Genomic DNA, 23,086 nt, shown 5'->3' with positions numbered 1-23,086 from the left:
CTAGTCGGTTTGGACAAAATGCATTGCCCGAACACAAATTGTTCTAACCAGGGGTTGAAAAAACAGTTTCCGGGGAAACTAGGTGGTTTGGACAATGTGTTGCCCGAAAGCAATTTGTTACACCGACTCGATTTCACAATGGACATGTTGTTTTAGCGTGAAATCCGAAAACCGAGCGGTTTTGTCTGTGAAACGGAGATTGGTTTTATGAGCCTATACATACCACATCTCTTCAATGTAGGATAATTGACTGGTGATCATAATGAAGTCTCATTTTCGCTCTCGAGCGACATTGATATTAAAATGAAAATCGTGTTTACTATGATCCCGCGAGAGAAAACAATGCGTGTACTCCCTCACACAAAATACTTCTTTAAAGAGATTATTTTGGGTTAAAATTTTGGGAACAACATAAAAATTATTGGAATATTATTTTCAAAAGAGAAATTTTGAATTTCAATTTTTCTAAGATTTAGATATAGTTCCTAAAACATTAGACATCTCTATTCAATCTTGACTTCTTCTTTTTTCTCTAGTACATAAAAATTTTATTTTTGGAAATTTATTTTGGGGTTATAGATATTACATCTTGAAAAGATGAGATCTAAAAGATACTCCTAGTGTGTGTTAGACCTGTAGGAGTAAATAAATAGCACACTCCTGCAGGAGTAGCAAATCTTTTGGCTAAATTGAAAAGTACATGTATTTTACTAACTTTACTAAACCCCTTGAGGTTTTAATTGTTGCTTTAATCCCACATCTCTTTTGTTTTAACATATTAGTTTGGCTTGTTGTACCCCCAACGGTGTACCCTTGACGGTGTAGGCCTGTAATGAATTACATAGGGTACACATTCGATGGTGGTAATTAAATTATATGATAAAAAAGTATTATTAAAGCTAATAATTGGTGCTCACCACCCCTATCTTTCACCAAAAAAATTTAAATTTATCTATCCAAATAAAACATAAAAACTTTATTAGGCTATTATCTCACGGGATCATTTCATTATACGATTAATAACTAATTAAGTATTTAATTGAGACTAAAAATTAGTACTAGCTCATAGGATATTAAAAAAATAAAAAATAATACTAATTTTAATTTATGAGTATTAAAAACATATTAATTTAGAGGATATTTTAAGATAGAAAAATAATAATAATTCATACCACTTTAAAATTTATTTCTACATTGACAACCAAATCTTTTCTTTTATTTATTTTAATTTATTTGTATTATAAATAATGTAATGTACTATTTTTTCTTACAGTAGTCGATAATACATTTTAAATTAGATTATATTATAAGATATTTTGGATTTGTTATTATTTATATAATAACATAACTATAAAATGAAACCAACAATTTTAATTTCAGTATATAAAATTATAGTTGGTTAAGTTGTAATAATTTTGGATTATAGTTAGTTAGGGAAATAACATATCAATATTCACATATTGATAAAAAAATGAAAGTTAATAATGTAGTACCCTTATTTCTTATTGGATTTCTAAAAAACAACATTTATAATGAATTTTAATTATTTTTTTGGATTTTTTTAAGGCTTAATCCGACCGATTCGGCCGATTCTCGATCCAGATCACCAATTCACCAATCCGAATGGGTTTTTAGGGTGTCTGATCTGGGCCACCGATCCATTTTTTAAACCACTGATTCTAACCCTACCCACTGTGAATAAGAGCTATATTGTTGTTTCCACATTAGAGAACAAGATATTCAATAGGGAAAGCTTTGTATGTGATCCCACTTAACATAAAGTTTCTCACTTTTCAGTTATTTGATTTGAATGGACGGTAGTGGTTACTTATATCACGATGTCATACCAAAATAATATTTAATTTTTAATCTTGCTTTACAAAATATTTTTGAGTGAAATTGGGGGAGTACCTTCTTCGTATTGGTTCTCACCTAATAAACAAAAAAAAATATTTATGATGAAAATAAACAATAAAAAGAGAATATTACATAAATATCCGTTATACTTTGCGTTATTACGGATGTACCACATAGTTTATGTTATTACATGTATATCCATTTTTTACTTTTTATAACGTAAATTTTAAAAAAAGACATCTTTACCCTTTTCTGATGTTGAACAACCGAATTGGAGGGTTCTTTCGGATGTTCAACATCCAAAAATAGACCGAAAGTTTAACATTCACATTCCCTTTTTTGGGTATTGAACATCTGAATTGAAGGGTTATGTCGATACATTGTATTCTTTGTGAAAATGGTTTCGGATGTTGGACGTCTGAAAATATCACATTTTCAGATGTTGAACATTCGAATATATGACATTTCGAATGTTGAACATCCGAAACTGTCATATTTTCAAATGTTCATCATCCGAAAATGACTGTGAAATTCCAAAGACTTTCTGGAAATTCAAAGTCATAATTTTGGATGCTGAACATCCGAAAATATGACATTTTCATGTCCAACATTCGAAAAACCCTTTAATTCGGATGTTCAACACCCGAAAATGGGAATGTGAAAGTTAAACGGCCTATTTTTGGATGTTGAACATTCGAAAAACCCTCCAATTCGGTTATTCAACATTCGAAAAGGGATAAAGTCGTCTTTTAAAAAAAAATGCTGTTATAAAAGGTAAAAACGGATATACATGTAATAATATAATCAATTTGGTATATCCGTAATAACGTAAAATGTAACGGATATATATGTAATTTTTCTTAATAAAAAATACCTAAATTTTATAAGTATTATGGTAATCTTTAATCACCAATTATTATTGTTTTTATCAAGTGAGCCCTTGTAAGCATGCCTCAAGTTTAACTTTAAAATGATCTTTAAATTAAATTAAAAATAAAATACTCTAATCCGGACCAAGATTTGATGCAAAAGACTAGGCTCTAATCGGAAGTCACATGTAATGCTTCCCCTGATCTATAATCCCGCCAACTATACCATCGTAGTCCGCTGAATCATCACCCTGCAATCGTAGGGTGGAAGGCGATGAAAAAAAGTGGGACCCATTTCATAGGCGTCCGGTACGTCTCACCATCCATCAGCCGAAGTGAAGGTATATGATCGTGTGGACTATAAATTCGGCCCTTAAAGAAATATAATCCGGAGCGTTAACGTTATTTCTAGAAATTAGAGGGAGAATTTCGACATGAATTTTCTGGTTTTTTTTTTTTTTTCCCCTTTTCGTTGCTCATAAATTGGAAAAAGCTAAATAACGATCTGCTTTTCTCGTTCATAGTGGTAGACCGCGACTACTTCATTAATCCATAAACCATGGCAGGTACTCTCTCTCTATCCATCTCTCTTTCTCTCTCTCTATCCATCTCTCTCTATCGATCTGTATATCCATGTCTAAATCTCTATTTGGAATCAGCAAGATAATTTTCTCACTGATAGCAAAATGAATGTATTGGGCTTTTGCTGATTATTACTGCACTTAAATGAATGGAATATCCATGTCTAAAATCTCGATTTAGAATCGGCAAGATGATTTTCTCACTGATAGCAAAGTGAATGTATCGGGCTTTTCCTGATTATTACTGCACTTAAGTTAATGGATTTGCTAGCCATTTCTTCTTCTTCTTCTTCTTATGTTTTTTTCTTGTCCTTTTTCTTTGTTTGTTGACATTTTGACAATTTCTTCTTAGTTATGGGCTGCAGATGTGATAGATTTAGTTTGAAATAGTAAGTTTATTTGTTAATTTGAAGAATTTGGAGTGGTTTCACTTGCGCTCAACTACTATACTAGGGTGTGATTCAACTATGGAAACATATTTTTTATTGATATTTGTTTTCTGTGAGTTAATATGGTTTTCCTTGTTCAAATTGACAGTTGTGATCTGTGATCTTTATTATTTTTAAGCTGTTGGACTGGTTTTCAGTTGAATTGGATTTAGAGCGCAGTATTCTCCTGATTACATACATAGATGGGGTTAATTTGAATAAATAGAGGGGAATTATGGTTATTTTGCAACACTATTGGATGACATGATAGATTCAAAAGTTAATGATGATTTAGTGGTGGTTTGTTGGTTCATGGTAGAGTTGCCATGCAGTGGGATTGATAGGTGTACTGTGTGCACTCGCTTGTGAGTACACCACATTTGGCTTTGGATTTTTACTTTTTATTGGCTACTGATAAATGTCGCTTTTCATGGCCTTATGAATGCCTTCTGAGCTCCTCACTCTTTAGATAGCACTAGCCTTTATGCTTAAGATATAATTGTTAGCTTCATCTTATTCTTTAGATAACACTAGCCTCCATAGGCTTGTGATGCCAAGGACAAAACTTGCAATACAGTGGAAAGGTTATTTAAGCTGGAAAATTTAATGCTTGAAGAATCTTAGACAAGGAAACAACATTGTGTGGGAGAATATACTAGAGTATATGCTGCCAAAATGTACTTGATAATATGATTATACTTGCTTTCTGACTCTATATAGACTTGATTAATATGTTATCTGTTAATAACTTCACTTTTGGTGTGGAGCATGTCATCAAATAAAAGGTAGAAAATTGGGATTTTTGGACTGCTCAGTCTTGTTGAGTAGGGAAAATATGGTTCTAAGGGGACAACGATGGGATAGAAAATACCTAAAGTTGTCAAACCGTTATTTGAGGTGCTTGTTTCAGTTCATGAAAGGATTTCAGAAATGATGGGGATGGGAAGTATCAACAAATCCCTTAGGTTATTGCATAAATATTCATCAACTGGAGCCCCATGCTGAAAGCATTTGGTAACGATTTGATGCATGGTAATGGTCTTTAGTAACCAGCCAAAAGAATGATCAATGACATCTATTCTCATTGAACAGAAAAGAAGTCTACTTGAAGTATGAGGACAGACTTTTAGTTATTAATAGATTCGTTCAGATGTAAGAAAGGATTCTACAGGTGACCCCAAACAGTTGGGATAAGGCTTGAACGGTGATGATGAAGTAAGAAGGGACTCTATGTTGGTATTGAATGAAAAATATTCGTTCAATATGGAGTGGCTCAAGATCGATCCCATGTTTTCTATATGGTAACAAACTCTTTATTCATTGATTGCTTGTGTGTCAGATTGTACTGTTTTTCTACATGAAGGCAGATTAATGTGCGTGATAGTACTTAAAGTAACATCGATATCTTTTACACATAGATTTACAAAGTTCTCCATATGGTTTTCAGGTTAAATGGAGATCAAAGGTGGTGTATTGTATATCTGTATGGTTAAGGTATACAACTTAGTGACATCTTGGACACCATCATCCCTTGTTGGGCTTTTTTTGAGGTCAAGATGTAGAAGGCCAAGTTTCACATAAAATGATAACTGTAATGGTTGCTGAGATAATAACTGTGGGAACATGTGCCAAATTTCAAATAATTGATATACTAGCGGAAGCATCAAATTCAGTTTTTTGGCATGGATTGAATCATGTGGGAGCTTCCCCCTTTCTCGAGTGAATTTTGTAATGAAAGAACCCTGATCTATCAAAAGTTTACGGCTTGGATGTGAGAATGTGATGCATCTATGGAACTTCACAATAGCACAATCATTGTTGTTAATACTGCGCCCTTTCCTTGTGAGCCAGTGAAGTGAAATCGCAAAAGGTTGAGACAGTCTTCTTAGTATATTAAGGGTATTGGTTTTCTGGGCAAGTCCCTTTGACTGAATAATTGGGTTCTTTTCTAGAGGATTAACATGTACGACACAACATGGGTGATATTTTTGTTCTTGAATCTCAGATGGCTATCTCTTTCGAGACTATGCAATCATGATTGCTGCTGACGAATCCAATGGACAAAAAAGGGGAGGTAAGGGAAATGAGATGCTTACATGAGGTTGATTCAGAGTTTGATGAGTAACAATGTGCTTGTCATCCCCATTGCTAGATTGAAAGTTATTGTTGTGTGGAAACATTTATAAATGACTCACAAAATTTACATCTGGATTTCAAGATGTTCGCATTGAAATACTTGTGTGGCGTAGTGGTTATGGAGAATTTGGGCAAAAATGCCTCATAGTGGATTATGAGAAAATGGTGAAGTCAAAGATTCTTATGGTGCCTTTCATGGCTAACAGCACAGTCCACTGCTGCTTTCAAATTTATTACGTGAACTTCGCTGCTGTGGAAATAGTTCAGCAATACATTATTTCATGGACTTAGAGACTCTTGCCCTTGAAGTGTTTGGTGCTGGGTATGTGTAGGTTATGTCTTGTGAGGGGTTTCAGATGGACGACATGGCTGCACCTGAGCTGGATTCCTCATTCCCATGAGAACTGAAGCTGAGCTCTAATTGACCACAACCTCAATACAGCCTGGTGGATTTGGTGGATTTGTGTGTAATCATTGGAAGGCCTATTGTGAGTCTGCTAGTGCGAAAGGAGGCCACTTTCATTAGGAGCTGCCTAGAAATTGCCTAAAGAGAACATTAGTTCTGAGTGTAGTAATGCTACCGTAGTATGAGGTTCCTGCAATTGAGGTTTGGAGGGATTATTTCTTAGGAGAGGGGGAAGGATAATGACATGCTTCATTGGCATGTACGATTGTTAATGTTTTTATGGGTCGCGATTCTCTGTAACTTGCATATGACTTTTTGGTTAGGGTCTTTAAGCCTCTTTTTCTTTTTTATGAAATGGTAACAACACGTATTAGTACTGTAATAATTTTACAAAATGACCCCCATTGTGGGTTATAAAAGGCAACCCAAGTTGGATTCTCTACAAGAATATAAAGAGTATATAAACAGAAAAGAGAAGAGGATCCCTCACCCATCAAAAAGAAAGGGGACCTTACAGGTCATGTACAAACAACATAGAGGAAAAGAGAGTGGCAGGGGGGCGAGGCGGGTGGAGGGAGAGAGAGAGGTGTCAGGTGTCCAAAAAATTCTAATAAGTAGCGACAGTCAGCATCGTCTTTTGCCACAGCATCAGCTGCTGAATTGGCGTTCTGCTAGATATGATGGAAGGTGACCTCACACTTGATATGACAGAAGGTGACTTATCAAAGATAAATGGTGTTGTCAAAGATATGAGAATGCCTCCAAGGACATTGGGTCACTCTTGTTGCCCAAGCAATGATGTTATTGAAGTCCCCTTTGACTATTAACTCTTCCCTCTTGGCAGGGTTGAACTTTTAAGGCCTTCAAGAACGGTGCTTGACTCAGCTAAGGTTGATTGGCTATAACAATTTAGCTGGAGAAGGAAAGAAAGGTATCTCTCTGGGATTTTTTGAAACTTCCACTGTAGCCACTAGGGCTCAGGTTGCCTAAAGGGCAGCTTCCTACATTAACTTTGATCCCAGGTTTGTTGGAATCTGTAAGTGTGGCCTTGGGGAACTAACCGGTATTGAACCTAAGGATAGTCCTCAATTAAATTAATAAATTTTCCTTGGAAAAGATTGTCAGATTTCTAATGTGTTCAGATGTGGCAAGGATGGAGGCCCTCCAGAGGAACAGTTCAACCGCCTGGTATGGGGGATAAAAGACTGCTGAGAATAGTTGTTCAGTGGAGATGGAAGTCACCCAAAACTGATTGAAATCTTGCAATAATTTAGCCCAAGTGAGAAGTAGTGAACTTGCAATTGGGGGAGCAATTGGTTGTTCATTTGCTTTGCCTCCATGCATAGGATGCATCAGTTGGGGAGGCCAAATCCCCTTCTTTTGTAGCTGCTTTCCAGTTAAATTTTGGTTTGAGATCACCAACCATTTGAAGCTTGGATTTTTGGGGGCATTTGTGTCAGCCAAGCTTGGATTGGGATTTGGTCCAAACAACTTTTTCTTGGTCAGTTCCATTTACAAAGTGGGAGAGGGGCAGATGTAGCAATGCTAACAAATCTTGAGTTTAATGGTCATCGAGTGATCTTCTAAAGGTCAGATCCCAAATTATTCCTGCTTGTGACATTTCGTAGCACTTAGGAACTATAGTCTTGGGGCGCCTGGCTACAACAAAGAGGTTTGGGCCATTGTCTTTTAGGGGCTGGTGTACGATCCACTGGCCATTCTAGAACACAATACCCTCTGTCCACTTTAACTTTGAATCGGACATAATGCAGGAACAAGTCTCCACGTGGAGCATCATCATCATCATCATCAGAGCATTTTTCTAACTATGTGGGGTCCGCTACACGAATCTTGGTTCACTGTTATGCTCTATCAAGGGTTATACCCTCAGTGAGGCTATAAGTCCCCATATCTTTTCTTATTACTTCCAACCATGTGCTTTTGTGCCTACCCTTTCTCTTTTTGAGCTTTCTACTTGAACCAACTCGCACCTCCTAACAGGTATTATACTAGGCCTGCGCTGCACATGCCCAGCCTACTTAAGTCTATATTCTCTCAATTTTATCGCCTATTGGAGTCACACTTAAGGTCTCCCAAATGTATTCATTTCGAATTCTATCCCTTCTTGTCTTGCCGCTCGTCCATCTCAACATCCTCATCTCAGCTACACTCATCCTATGGATATGTCGTTTCTTGACTGCCCAACATTGTCCCATAAAGCAAAGCTGATCTCATAACTGTCCTATAGAACTTCCTATTCAGCTTTTCCAAAATCTAGAAGTGATGGCAAGGGACATTCTTATAAGGAACCACCCAAGCTCTTGGATTCTGTACTTTTTTAGAATAACTTTGTGCAATATTAAGTTTTTTTGGGGTATTAACTGCCACATTCGCTTGCTAAAAATGCAAAATTAAGCAATTTGAGATTGAACATTCCCAGACCTCCTTGTTGTTTCGGTAGGCAGACCTTCTCCCATGCCACTAGTTGTATTTTTTCTTTATTGGATCAGGCCCTTGACAAAAGGAAATTTTCCTCTTTGATGGTGATGCTAGCAGGCATAGGAATAAGGACATGATATAGATGGGTCTGTTTGAAAGAATAGCCTTAATACAGGTGCTTACCTGGTATTAGGGTTCGGTGACGCTTTCTGAGGCAAAGAGGGATATTCTTTAAGCATAATTTTATCAAGGGAAACTTGCCAAGGGACTCTAGAGACCGTACTCTCCTCCAAGGAGACATTTGGTTTTCTTGCTGAAATCTTATATTCGTATGAGATGTTGACTGTAATAGAGGTTTCCATCTTCTGAAAGAGGCTTTACTTGGTGGCAACTCTTATTGGGGATAAACTAGATTGAAATAACTTGGGGTCTTTGGAGTGACACCCCCCATATCTTTTTATTTATTTGTTTTCTTTTGTATCTTTTACCGACTTTCATAATTTCTACTTCTTTCTCCATTGAGTAGAGAGAGAGAAGTCGCAAAACTTATTTGATGTAGCACCTGTAAACTGAGATTTCGTTGCGAAATTGCTCTTGGCTGCTTTTCATGTTCCTTCCGAACAAGTTTTATTTGCAAGCGGTCTATGTGGCACTGATTTTGTTTTTAATGCACTTTTCAACAGACCATATTCAAGAACAAGAAATGGAGATTGAAGCTCTGCAAGCCATCCTTATGGATGACATAAAAGGTTAATTTGTCAATTTTCATATTTGTCTTAATTTAGTTGATGAAAAAACATTGGCTTCTGCAACAGTGAGATGATCCTTCAAGACCATCTATAAATTCTTTTTTGAAAATAAACTGTCTTTACTGTTTTAAACATGTTCTTATTTCAATTGTTTACTTCTGAAAGTTACACTATCCATGATCAGTTACCTGTGGGTTAGATAAAGGCACTTTATCATTGGGCTATTTGTAATAATTGTCTTTCTTTTCTGATGTTTCTGGGCAGAAATTGAGCCTAGTGAGAGTGGCCTATCTACAGACAACCACTGCTTCCAAATTACATTATCCCCACAGGTACTGCATTTGTGCATTACAACATCTATTTTAGTGATCCCAGTACTAATAAAGAGAAGATGCTGATGAGCTCAGTTGTATTAGATTGTTTCGTGCTTTGCCTACAGTGGGGGCTACTGTTTGATCATGTTGAATTGGAAATACGAGTCCCTGAGTGGTTGGTGAGGGTTGAAGGGGGATTTCTTTGTGGGGAACTGCCAAATTGGCATGCTGCCTGATAGGACAGTTTTTTACCAGATGTATACACAATTAGACCGCTTACTTATGGTATAAGGAGGTCAAAATTAGATGTAAAATCGGGGGGTTGGGAATGTGTCATTGATTGCATACCAACTCCAAATAAAATCTCTCGAACACTGTGACGTTAATGGCTAAGAGTGATTGTGACATCCTTGTACCAAAAATGAATGGTCTTATAGTATACAATCCTTTTTTCTTACCCCTAGCATTCAATGTCAGACATTTCAATAGATGGGCATCTGCGTTACTGTTCTTACTGTGAGAGTCTCATATGTAGGTGATGGCTGGTTATTATAGAGATTGTATTTATGACAGGTCTTTTAATTATTTGGAATTTAGAATATACCACTATAGGGAGGGGGGAGAAAAGTGAGTTCTTTTCCCATGGTCCTGAGTAATGTCGAATAATGATGGGAAAGGTGTGTCCAAAACAAGGTTTGGGTAGCCATCTAACAGTTTTGAACTCACTGGTGATCCTGATCTTGTCAACCATAATCCTAATTGACTTCTAGACAATTAAAATGCTAGATGACTTCCTCCCTTGCTTTTAAGGTGGGTAAGCTGGGGAATCTCCAATCTTTGCTCTCTCCCATGTTTCTCATACTCAGAAGTTGTAAATAAATTCTGAAAACTGTTGGGTTTTTCTCTCTCAACCATCTCCCAACAATTTGCACGGCATTTGAATAAAAGTTTTACAGATACTTCATTGTTATTGCTTCTTGATTTCTAGAGACTACCCTTATTGTGTCTCTTTTTTATTTTTTTGAATCTAGAGAGAGAATGATCACTTGACTGGTATCTTTGGAGAGAGAGCCTCATACTGCTTGATTTCATAACTCTCGAGTTTATTGCTCTCTTTCCCAATTCTATAGAGAGGGAGAGGTACGCATTATTTAAGATTCTAATTTAGAGAGGGGCAACAGATTCTCAAGTTCATAATATGAGAGAGGGGGAGACAGATTGTGATTTTAGAAAGAGAGGGAGGTGCCCATTTCAAACTTTTAACATCAGGGGGAGAAAGCGAGAGAGAAGGGGGAGAATCCAATCTCATGTTATGGTAATTGCTTCTCCGGTTTTTTGTCTCTAAGCATCCAAAGTGCAATCTATGTTTGGGAGAAATAGCACGGAGAGCCATCTCAGAAATACCTATGTTCTTTTTAAATAGAGACAAAGAGAGAGAGAGACCTAATTATATTTCTTTGATGCCTTAGTCTCATTTGCTGGCTGATGTAAAATTCTGACCTGAAAGCCCCCGGATTTCTTAGCTTTTTGCGTTATTCCTCTATTTTACGGTTCGAGCTCCTGAGAGAGAATCACAATAGAGAGAGTTTGTGCGTGCAAGGGTTGGAGGTATCAAAAGAGGGATGGTCTGTTGCTTTAGAGAGAGTGGGGCTTTCGAGAATTTAGAGAGAGAAAGGGGAGGGAGAGAGAAAAGGCTTTTAGGTTCAAAGCAGCAAGATGCTTTTTGGGTACACTCCAATAGCCTAGGGTATATTTAAAATGAAAAAAGTTTATATAAGGTTGCAACCTTAAAATGTAGAATTACAGATGCACCTCAAAAATTCATCGGAGAATGTTGTCTTAATGTTGGAAAACCCTCAACATTGAGATGTATGACTATGAAACAAAAACTGTTTTGAGTCTCAGAAATAGTACATCTTGCACCACATTATCTAGACCGTCCATTTTCAAGATTTTCATATGTTTATAGATCTACTTGATTTTAATCAATTTTGAGGTTAAAATTTTATAATTAGATATGAAAATAAATTTTTAGATAATCCTAAGAATTTTTTACACCAAAATTACATGTTATGATAAAATTTGGAGGTGCGCCTTAATTGGACTGTTTAAGGTTGCAACCTTATAGAACTGCACCCATTTAAAATTGATGGAGAAAAATAGCCTTATAAGTGGGGAAGAGAAAACGTAAACTTCAAATTAGTAAAAAGTAAGATAAATCTCTAGATAGGTTTTAATTTGATGAATGTGATCTAAAATCACCCCAGGCCTGTCTATTGAAAATACACAGGATTGTTCCCCATTCATTGTATATTTTAGAAGTAAAATTGTATAGATCTAATGGGTAGGGCCTTTATTGATAGTTTGTATGCTTGCTACTCATTATTTTTTAAGTTACATCCCCTCTTGCCTCATTTTTTTTATATTTTTTTCTCTTTTATAATATCCTAAAAAATAAAATTCGGGCAAGGCCAGGGTGGGCCAGAGCTGTTTAGTCCAGGCGGACCTCTAGTGTCCCAGGCTGGCTGTCTCCGACCAGCGCTTGCCCGGCGTAGGATGGGCCCATTGCCATACTCCTGATTTCAAATAGGTAAATTTGAGAATACACTATAACATTTAATATTATGTGATATCTGAACTTAATTGGCAGATTTTTTCTGTAAAATCTATAGCAGTAGACTCAATCAGATACTTCATTAGATTCCAATGGAGAAACTAGAAGTAGATTATGAAAGGTGTCTGAAATAAAGGGTCCTGAACTGTGGTGTCGTAAATTCCTGGGCCAAACTTTTTGCTAGACTCTCCATTTCCGAATTTGATTCCCTGTTTCCATGGCCATATTTTAGGCATTAAAATTTATATAAATTTAAAAATTTCCTCATAAACATAGCCAAACATACTTCAACTACAACTCTTCTGTGGTCATCTGATAATAATTCGAAATCTCCTTCAAAGGGGTGAGTGAATGAACATGAAATTACAGCGGTGGGTATGATAGTAGTAGTTCATTAATCAATTGGTTTGCTTAAAAATGAATCTAGGTGTTTGTTACTTCTTCTCTGTATTTTCAATTTCTTATTGTGACACTACATATTTGTGTGTATTTGGATGCTTAAGAGTTGATTCGGTTCTCAAAAGATTTTTCTTGTTTTTTTTTTTTTTGGGTTTACGCTTACCCTAGCTGTATGTACCTATATTTTGTGAGTTGATACATTTTGAATGTTCTCTTCTCTTTTTATTTGGTACCTATTCTAATTGCTCACTCATCTCTTAATTTACACATTATTATGGATACTAATCATGAGCTGCAATTTTTCAGGATGATGATGCAGATGAGCAAGTTGGCATCCCAGGTTTGTTTGATGCACATATGTTTTTTACATGGATATTTTTTACTTGAATATCCATAGAACAGGATTTGTGTAAATAGTTGGGATAAGGCTCAGATGATGATGATGATGGCGATATCCACTAAGATCTTAACTCTATATTTCTCTTCAAATTGGCTGTTGTTCTGCACAGCGATTTTTATAATAATATTCAAAGCTTAAGCTTTGGTGGAATCTTCTTTTTGCCTATATGTCCATTGTGGCCCCAAATGGAGACTTAACTGATTGTTGAATTCTCCGTGTGTTTAACATTATTTTGTATGAGGAGGATTTCCATTCTTGTTACGCTTGACCTACATTCTTTTTCTAATGATTATGCTTACACTTGTATACCTGATTTCTGAAGTAGTGTACAAGGACATATTATAGAAAGCACAATGAGGTTCTAGAGTTCATCACATAATTTTCATCTTTAGTGGCACTACGAGGTGGAGTCAGGTGCACGGCCAACATTTTGTTTGGTAATAAAGTTTTCATTTTTAAACACCCCAGAAAAACCACACACATATGATTTTTAAAAACTAGAATGCCTCAAGGGAGGGTGGCGGGGGGAGGGGGGAGACCCCCATTACATCCATAGAAATAGGCAAGCTTCTTCATCAGACCTGAGCCTAACCATTTCCATATAGCCATAAAGCACATCCAACTTCATGCCAAATTGATTTTCTGTATGAAATTGTTTTGCTATGCTTGTACACAATTACAACTAAAGAACTTCCAACAGCTTTATAGACATAGTTATGCAAATATGTGTTGGCACTATTTTCCTATGCTGGTTCTGTTTTTGGATCTTAGGTTTGTTAGTTCATTTATAAAGTTTGTTGATTGGATGAGTGATTTGTTAGGTTGTTAGTAAACTTTCTTGTCTGGATCGGATTAACACTTTTGTATCAATATTAACACCAGTTTTTATGTTTCTATTGCAGTCAGCTTGGCATTAATTTTTTCGCACACTGAGAAATATCCAGATGAGCCACCTCTTCTTAATGTGAAAAGGTTTCTGTTCCTGTTTATTGTATGAAGCTGGCTTTGATTATTTAATGTGAATTGATGTCCTGAATCTTTCGGGTGAAGTATCAATTTTCTGCATTACATTCTTACTTTTTACAGTGCACAAGCATATGGTCAAGTTGGTACTAAAGACCACAACAAACAGACTGGTTTCACTATTTCAACCAGAACTGTCTCGTTTGCTTGTTTTTATCCCAAAAAAAACTGTCTCATTTGCTTGTTTTTATCCCAAAAAAAATTCTCGTTTGCTTGTTTTTATCCAAAAAAAAAACTCTCATTTGCTTGTTTGGTCAATGTAAAATTGGAGTATTGGGAACCAGTTCTCCAACTGTTGGCCTTGCATAAAATATAGACCCGTCAAACTGGACATGCTGACCAGTTTTTATTGAACTGGACCCACTTCCTTTAGCCAATTGGGTCTGGTCTTTTCTGTTTCTTTTCAAGACAGTTTTGGGGGGCTGGGAAGGGCTTTTCTATTTCCATTTGGAAGTTAACCATCATTCTAAAAAAAGAAGGTAAAAGAATATGCAGCCCCTTCTTTTTGCCAGTTCAGGGAATTCCCTCTTTTTTCCTACATGGATCAATTGGGGGTAGGGGGTAGGGAGGAAAAGGAAACAGTAATTTTGGGGCCCATCCAATAGTCTCCAAGTTAATTTGGGTTTCGTATGTCAGGCTTGGTGGCTCTCAAGATGATGTTAGGGAAATGGGCCTGCGAGCTCACCCTTTCGTGAAATAATGAAAAGTTTTCCATTAGGTAAGGCTATGAGAGTCTACACTCCATAGCTCACCATTAATTTGACGGTTGGCTAGCAGCCCCCAAAATCATATATGGGTTTCTCGGTAAACCCCATTCCAGAATACATGAAAGAAGAAAGAAACAAAAAGAAAATAAATGAGCACATCGAATTGACAGATGCTAGCTCCCCCCTGGTTAACGCCTAGAGTGGTGTATGTGGCTCTGCCGCTCTTGTCCACACCCATCTTGTCGTGGGCTGTGCATGGTGGGGAGGTGGAGGGTGATATACAGTTCCATTTAGGGTCTTCCTCAAAAAACAACTCTAATGGTTGTGTAGGCCTCTGGTGAACTTTATGCAGTTCATTCCCATGCATGTGTTGCTGTTTGTACCCTATTCCCTCCAAAGGTAGAAAAATTAGGACAATCTTACTATTTTATTCTGACTACTGAAAAGGTAAAAATAATATTTCTTCTTTTGCATTTTATTATACTTAGTTGCTCATGTATCTTTTTTTTTTTTAATGTTTGTTTGCCAAGACTGCTAGGTCGATACCTGTAAACTTTCATAATGGATCATTGGTGCACTTAACTTTCATAATGGATCATAAATGAAAGCTGATTAATGTCCTCTTAACTTTCTTCAATAATTTCTTCAACTTGAACACTATATTATCATTTAATTTTCAGCTTGTGAAACTTCTTATTTAAACATTTTCGGCGCTACCAAGTATCCCAATATATGCATTAAAATATTGTGTTCACTGAAAATTTGCAGTTTGCGAGGAATTAAGTCAGAAGATCTGAAAGTTTTGAAGGAGAAACTTGAACAAGAGGTTATTTCTGAGGCCTGATATAGTTGTATTCCAACTGTTGTTGAGCATGAGTGATTTTGTTAAGCTTTATATCTGCAAATCACAATTTTAATTAACATAACAGAATTGCCATCCTTCTCTAGACATCAATATTTTCATTAATATCTTCCAAACATGTTCTCCTTATGTCTTTCACATATCCAAATATGTACTTAGGTTTACTGCCTGGTCCATCTCTCAAGAAGAATATGAATGCTAACTAATGTTCATTTGACACCACAAAAGCTAAACATCCATGTACCAATATATGTTCCTATACCGCCTGGATAATTGCAAATTCTACTGAAGACACTTAGTTGCCGAGACACTTACCTTCTTGCAGTCAGCAACTAATGATATCTCGTATTTCCTCTTCTGTTAACATGCATGAATGCTGCTATGGAAACTTAGGAATCAAGTGATGACGTTGCGAAGTTTGTTAAACATATGCAAAACATCATTTAGTTGCCTGACTTCGAGGAAACGATTTCTATTGTGGACAATTTTCTGGTGTTTACCTAGTAATATACCTTTCTGAGAACTCCTTAATTGCATCTCTTGTTAAATATTGTTTGTCCAATATGTTTGTCTCTCACATGGGCAGAAACTCTTGTAACAAAGCATAGGCCACATTCTGTTTTTGAAGTTTGCTGATCTCCTGTTATCTTGTAACAGCTGGGATCATCAAGGGCACTCTATATTTTGTAGTGATATTTACAAAATTATCCTTAATGATAAATATATCACAAAAAGTAAAAACATTTTATAAAATAAACCACAAAGTTAGTAAATCTATCATTCACAACTCATTCTATCATTAATCTTTGTAATTTTGAAGAGTTGTGAACGTTAGCTGGCTATCTTTCTACTGATGCTCGTATGAAAATTTGATATGCATTCCAAATATTGGAGATATTAAATTCCTGTGCACTTTAACTAATTCATATTGAGGATGCCATCTGCCAATTTAGACCATGTTATGAACTCTGGAGATTCTTTGAGCTTTTCATGGAAATTAGTTTAGAATACCATTAGTTTTCTAATTTTCTTTCTTATTTGTATTAAATAGGCATCTGAAAATCTTGGGATGGCTATGGTCTACACGCTAGCTACATCAGCTAAAGAGTGGTTAACTGATAAATTTGGCTCTGATGCTGAGCCCCTGGACACTGAGGAGAATGATACAGCTAAAGATGACGTATGGCTGTCTGTCCTGCCTATGACTTTCACTGCTTTGTGCTGCTCTGTTTTCTAAATTGAAGGTCCGAGCTCCATTGGTACCCGAGCTTCATTTACCAAATCTTGGCTGCTCTTGTGTGAGACTGTTGGAAAAATGACACCATTATTTCTAGATTTTGGATTCTTGACAGTCAGTGAATACCTTTCCGTTCTCAAAATTTTGACATGTTAGTTATTCCTGTAGTGTACATATTGTTATCTTCTTGAGCTTTTTGAATGTGTATTTTGTGTATATTTTGGAAACTTAGACCATAGTTGTTGGGTTTGGGAGCGGGACAAAGAGTGGAATCGGGATCAGGAGCTGGGGATTGTGAAATGCTAGAAGATCCCTATCTGCATTACTATACTATTTTCATTACTATACCAAGTAATGCAGATACATCGACAAGCACATATACTATTTTCATGATGCGTGATGTTTTGTTTCTGTAGCTATTTCATATTATGCTTACAAATATCATAACAATGTTTGGTTTCAGTATTGGTGTCGACACAATAAGAGACATGCATGTTAAGCATATACAAGTTCCATGCATCATAGCTGATAACACACCTCCTTCCATTCGACTGTGTTTATCCTATACCTTTAAGCCTTATTGCTTCAGAAATATTTGATCTGAACATATTGACTCTGCCTACTGACCTGGGCATCATGAAAAGTGCCGTGTAGTGAATTGGGAGATTGACACCAGGTAATATGATACCCAGGGAATATATCTTTAACTTTTCACCCCCCACGTTCTGGTAGCTGCTTGTTCTGATGATGAACCCACAACCTACTCCATGAAGAGTCGCGCAACGGGGAAGAAACCATTTGACCAAGGACAAAGTTAATGGACTCTAAACTAATTATAAATTTGAATAGTGATAACAAAGCGCTTGGCTCAAATATGTGGAACTCCCAGAATTCAAGAATGTCATGCATGTGTAATCTTGCAACCACTGTATTCACCCATTCTAAAATTCAACTCTCCTGTGCATGCATTTAAAGAACTTCCAATCTCCTTGATTTTCTCTAAATAAATTTGGATACAACGTTGAATCCTTGAATTTTATACCTCAATTCTATCAGCTTGTTACCTAGCCCCCACAGTTGAAAATATTTCTTCCTCTTATAAAACCCCATGACTGAATTGACTTTGTCCCTCTTAGGCCCTTCCAAAGCTCGAACTCGTCCTGTTGACCTTTCCTGTCCTGACTTTAATCCGTAATTTTTTTTTTTGTTTTTTATTTTCTCCTGTTGTTTCCTTGGATCATCCTCGTAGTACTCAGAAAAAACTCTAGGCACTTGTTGTGCACCTCCTATTGAAAACCAATGTTATGCATTGCCTTCTTGCTTCCACTCACATCTTTTCTGGGCTGTCCCTTATTGCAATGCCATGCACTTCTATCTCATTTTCGGACCCTTCGTACTCTTCCTCACAAATTAACAACCTTCCAGTCTATAAATGGGCTCAAGGCCAGGTGGTCAGGGTGGTGGGTCGACACAACATGACGTCTTGAGTTCCATTCCTACCACGGTAGGGGATACCATCCATCTGAACTACCTAAAAAATCAAAAAACACCCTTCCAATCTGCATTACTTGGTCCTCAGCAAGTGTCCTCACAATTACCTTGTGCCCACCTCACTCTAGTCTTCCTGCACTCCCTTTGATTCAAAATGGCCATCTTTAACTAACTAAAATTTCTCTCTCTTCCTAAACAAACATGCGTTTCACACTACCCTTCTTTCTCTCCAAAATAATATGTTTTGCCTACTCCTTTGCTCCCCTTTCTATCCTTCCATTGCCACATTTGAAGAACTCTGGCAGTTTAGCTTCGTGCATAATAAAAGAATGTCAATTAGACTTCAATATCCCTCTTGTAATGATCTTTCTATACTAACAAAACTACAGATACCAATACCAAAAAATAAATTAATAAATTTCCACAATGAAAGAAATCTTGCGGTTTTCTTGTGGTTATATTGAACAAGGTTTATGGCCAGGTATTTTTCATCATAAAACATTTAACATAATCTAGGTGGTGACTGCAAAATAAATAAAATTTTACGTATTTATGAAAACGAGGCTCAAGTCTAATTGTCTAAATTTGGTTTGTACCGTTATGTTGAGGTCAGAAATGCTTAAGATTCTAGTGCACTTATGGTAGAAGTCTAACTTATTAATAAAAGAACCAAACTCGTGGAATTCTACACTCTTTGGGAGTCCATCAACTGCAGTTCGAAGTCCTCAAAATGTCTTTTTTTTCTCACTAAGTTCTAATAGTGTCATGGTGAGGTACGTGTGTTATGTTTTTAGTCATGAAATCAGTCATGGAAGTGGCATTGTGGGCATATCTGTCGTTGTCTTGAAAAGACCAAAGTCTGTTTCAAAATTTTGTGAAATAGGATATTTTTCATAGTTCATTCCATTCATTTTCCAACCTTTTGGGTCTCCTTGTGATCATAAATTTTCCATCCAATAGTGATGAAATCTCAGTTTGATTTCATTTTGTTTGAGAAAGTATTTCTCAAAGGGCGGACTGAGAAATCTTACAAGTTGAATGAAAGCAAGTCCATGAATTTCCTTCTAAGGTCATGTCCCTTATAAATTGCGCATTTCGTCCTAAAGTTGATTCTAGATGCAATATCATAGGCCAACTAGTGAACATGGTCTGTTTCCCTGACTCCAAATAGCTTAATTTCTCAGAAAACTAATTCGAAAGAACTTTGGCAGCGTAAATTGCATTATCTGGTACCCCCAGAGCTAGGTGCCTACCATGTATACCTACATGATCATCCTCATTCTCAGTTGTTATGGCATGTGAATGGATTCGACAATCACTGTTTGTGTCACCATATAGATTTTGAAACAATCATAGTCATGCTAGCCAGTGTTTTTTTTTCATCCTATGAACTGTGTTAGCCTTTTCTGGATATATCTCATCCCCGTGGAGAAATATTTGTATTCAGCATGGTTATATCTTATTGTTAGAATGGCATTTGATGGTGATTTCCTACATATTATTGGAACTTTAGTTTCATTTACTTTTCAATCATTGCAGATGTAACATACACACCATCCCTAAGTAATCATAATTGGTTTCACCTTGGTTAGTCCTTCATTTAGCAGTTATATGATATTTTATTGTTACATTGATTTCCACCACTGTTTAACTAAAACTTTAGTGTCATGATGCTAGCGGTGTTTTCGCTTTTCAGTTATCAAATATATATCATTAGCTCATGTCTTTGTAAACTTGTTAATAATTTATATCTTGGATATCACATCTCGAATGTAACTTTTCTTTACCATATCAAGACAAGTTTTGTTTTAGTGTGTTTCATATTAAGGATCTATTTACATACATACATACATGTGTGTATGTGAGTGTTGTTTTTTTTTTTTTTGGGGGGCGTGGGGGGGGGGGGGGGGGGGGGGGGGGGGGGGGTGGGGGTGGGAGGGCAAATAAGACTTTTTAGCTTTGATACGAGACAATCACAATCACCCGTAGCTGTCAGACATCAAATCAGGACGTTGGGGGTAACGCCATTGACCATGTTCAAAGTCTACGCAAGTTTTTTTCACTTTGTTTTACATCCCTAGCCACCTGATTTCACATCTGATGGCTAGGGGTGAGTGTTACTTTCTTTGACCAAAGGTAAATTGGTCTTATAGTATATGTTTCCTATATATGTGTTTGTTTGTGCGCTCGCTTGTGTGCATGTGCATGCATGCGACTTGTGTGCGTGTTTGTGTGCATGCTGTGTAAAGCTGTATGCCCTTATATGCTTACACACTCGGGGTATTTATGAACCTTTTGTATCTATACGAGGGTGTTCTCATGTGAGGATTTTCCCTTTGGCCTCATTTGCCATGGCGTAAGCAAAAGTACTTGCTTTTCCATTTCAATTGAATGCCAATGGCTTTACAAGGCATGACAGTACTGTGTTCAGTAATTTTACCATTAACATGGATCACTAATGCTATTTTATTTTTTTCCCATGAGTTTGTAATTTTCCATTTTTAACTCCATTAATCTAGTGGTGTTCTCTTCCTATCCTCTATTGCTAAGCTTGTGTCTTGCTTATCTTTCAGATAATTATACCACATGGAGAACCAGTAACGATTGAGAGTTTTCTTGCTTGGAGAGAACGGTTCGAAGCAGAATTGGCATTGGAGAGAGCCAAGTAAGCTAAATCTCTCAGATTATGCTTAGCTTCTTCTCCTATTTCATGCCATGCAGTAATTGATAGTTATGCCTGGTTATATTCTGATGTACTTATCAAGATCTAATGGTAATCAATAGTAGGTTTTTTTATGGATGAAAAGAAACACCAGCAACCAGACCCCTTCATGCAGAATGTGTGTTTTCAAATCAGTTCATGTATCTTTTCATGTGTTAAATTTTGCAAAGGTAGAAGGGAATTGGAAGTTGCACCTTTCTATGCATATTTGTAGATATATATTATCTAGGATGCCATTAAATTCTTATCTAGTTTTTAAGTTCGCTTCGTTTCTTTTGAACAAGGATAGGTCTATCCTGTGAGAGCTAACGAAATCAATTCAAGTACCTAACCTTAGATTTTTGTCACGATATGATTTATTGCATTTCTATTTGCAGACTAAGGTTCTATGGCAAGGTTATCTTACATCTTATCTCTTCTTTTTCTCTTTTTCTTTTTTCTTTCCTGCTTTTTTTTTGGCATATTTTTTTTTGGTTTCTTTTTCTTTCCTTTTTTCTGTGGGGGGAGATGGGGAGAGGGGGTGGGTTGTGCATGGGAGTAAGCGGTGTGGCTGTATCTTACGAAAGTAAACACGGTAACCAATAAAGTCCATGGCCCAATCCCAATTATTTGTTAGCTTTTTGTACTAAGTTCCAGTAGGACAATTCTTTGGGAGCTCTGTTAACTTATATGGCTTCTCCTTCATAGGACTAGTGTTGTTCTAATATGAACTCTTCTTTCATGTAGACTGCTTCCTGATTCAGTGCTTGGGGCACCAAAGGAGAAGAAACTAACTGGTCGCCAATGGTTTGAGAGTGGAAGAGCTTCAGTGGTAGCTTTCTTTTTACATGCTTCAGCAATGATAAATGCAACATGAAATTGTTTATATCACACATTTTGTTACATTCATCAGGAAAGGACTCCCTCCTGTCCTATAATTTCAATAATGCATTATTTTAGAACGTGTGTATTATATGATACCCTTCAAAATCTCCATGTTTCATCTAGCCATTGTTTCTGCTCCTTTCCTATTCTTTATAACTTTTGGGCAGTGGGAAGTTCCATCAAACAAGATCCCCCGTTTGTTGCACGCTCATGGAAGCTGAAAGACAGAACCTGCGGCTTCTATGAGCGTGCAAAAAAAAATTCATAGGACATTGAGCATGGAAGAAGGGGCTTCTATGCTTTTCCCCAAACAACAGACCCTAAATATATCTCTGCATAGTTGACACGTTTATGATGTTTTAGTTCGTGGAAATGTTTTATATTTTATACAGAAAGGTTCTACCCAAGTTATGGAAGGGTCTGAAGGGGAAGAAGAAGAAGATATTGATTTTGATGATGACTTTGAAGGTAATATTTGCATCGAGATTGAGAAAGAGAGAAGAGTTCACCTAATAAATGTCAACTTTTTAAACCGGTGTTCTTGTGTGTCTGAACTTTAATTGTTTTGAATATCTATGTTATATTTGTGCTCGTTATGTGAAACTGCAGATGATGAAGAAGATATGCTTGATCACTATCTCCAGTCAGAGGCGCCTCCCCAAATTTCTTTCAGGAAGTAGAATATTTTGAACAAAAATTGAAGTTTGCCTGGTGATGGGGAGCTTTATAAGAATTGCTTTACAGAGAGAAAGAGAGAGAGAGAGAGAGAGAGAGTTTTAATGATTGGATTGAAGAACTTGCATTTAAACCTCTTTTTGTTAGAGATATCCTTCTTAGTAAATTAGCTATTCGTGCATAGATGTTCAAGCATTAGTGGGATGATTATGAAATTTTTGCATCACTTCCAGCCGCTCCCTTTGGGGATTCTTGTACTCAGGTTACATCTGTCTTTCGACAATACATATGGTGTGATTTCCTTTGATTAAAA

At 36.5% G+C, this 23,086-nt stretch overlaps 1 protein-coding gene across 6 annotated transcripts; it reads left to right on the top strand.

Moving 5' to 3' along the window:
- Nucleotides 1–3,116: 3,116 nt before the first annotated feature.
- Nucleotides 3,117–23,086, top strand: LOC18443726 (Ubiquitin-conjugating enzyme family protein). Of its 6 annotated transcripts, none has more exons than XR_016055872.1 (11): nucleotides 3,117–3,292; nucleotides 9,400–9,465; nucleotides 9,730–9,797; nucleotides 13,099–13,132; nucleotides 14,095–14,164; nucleotides 15,691–15,748; nucleotides 16,836–17,028; nucleotides 21,086–21,177; nucleotides 21,961–22,045; nucleotides 22,491–22,566; nucleotides 22,708–23,086. XR_016055872.1 is itself a non-coding variant. In XM_006853908.4 (11 exons), the coding sequence occupies exons 1-11, from the start codon at nucleotides 3,286–3,288 to the stop codon at nucleotides 22,776–22,778; spliced, it is 756 nt and encodes a 251-aa protein (XP_006853970.1). In that variant the 5' UTR covers nucleotides 3,117–3,285; the 3' UTR covers nucleotides 22,779–23,086. The 6 variants fall into 6 exon arrangements, 3 of the variants coding, with proteins under 3 accessions (XP_006853970.1, XP_088723500.1, XP_088723501.1); XM_006853908.4 differs by having other exon boundaries at nucleotides 16,836–16,964; XM_088867374.1 differs by having other exon boundaries at nucleotides 3,137–3,288; nucleotides 16,836–16,964.

This window comes from Amborella trichopoda, chromosome 5 (genome assembly GCF_054954075.1).
Source record: "Amborella trichopoda isolate Santa Cruz 75 chromosome 5, AtrichopodaSantaCruz75HAP2 v2.0, whole genome shotgun sequence".
Classification (NCBI taxonomy): domain Eukaryota; kingdom Viridiplantae; phylum Streptophyta; class Magnoliopsida; order Amborellales; family Amborellaceae; genus Amborella; species Amborella trichopoda.
Note: the sequence above shows the minus strand (reverse complement) of the source record. Positions and strands in the feature narration are given on the sequence as shown.

Coding starts and splice junctions, on each gene's coding strand:
- LOC18443726 (XM_006853908.4), top strand. Junction 9,798..13,098: donor AAATTACATTATCCCCACAG/GTACTGCATTTG, acceptor GCAATTTTTCAG/GATGATGATGCAGATGAGCA. Junction 14,165..15,690: donor CCTCTTCTTAATGTGAAAAG/GTTTCTGTTCCT, acceptor GAAAATTTGCAG/TTTGCGAGGAATTAAGTCAG.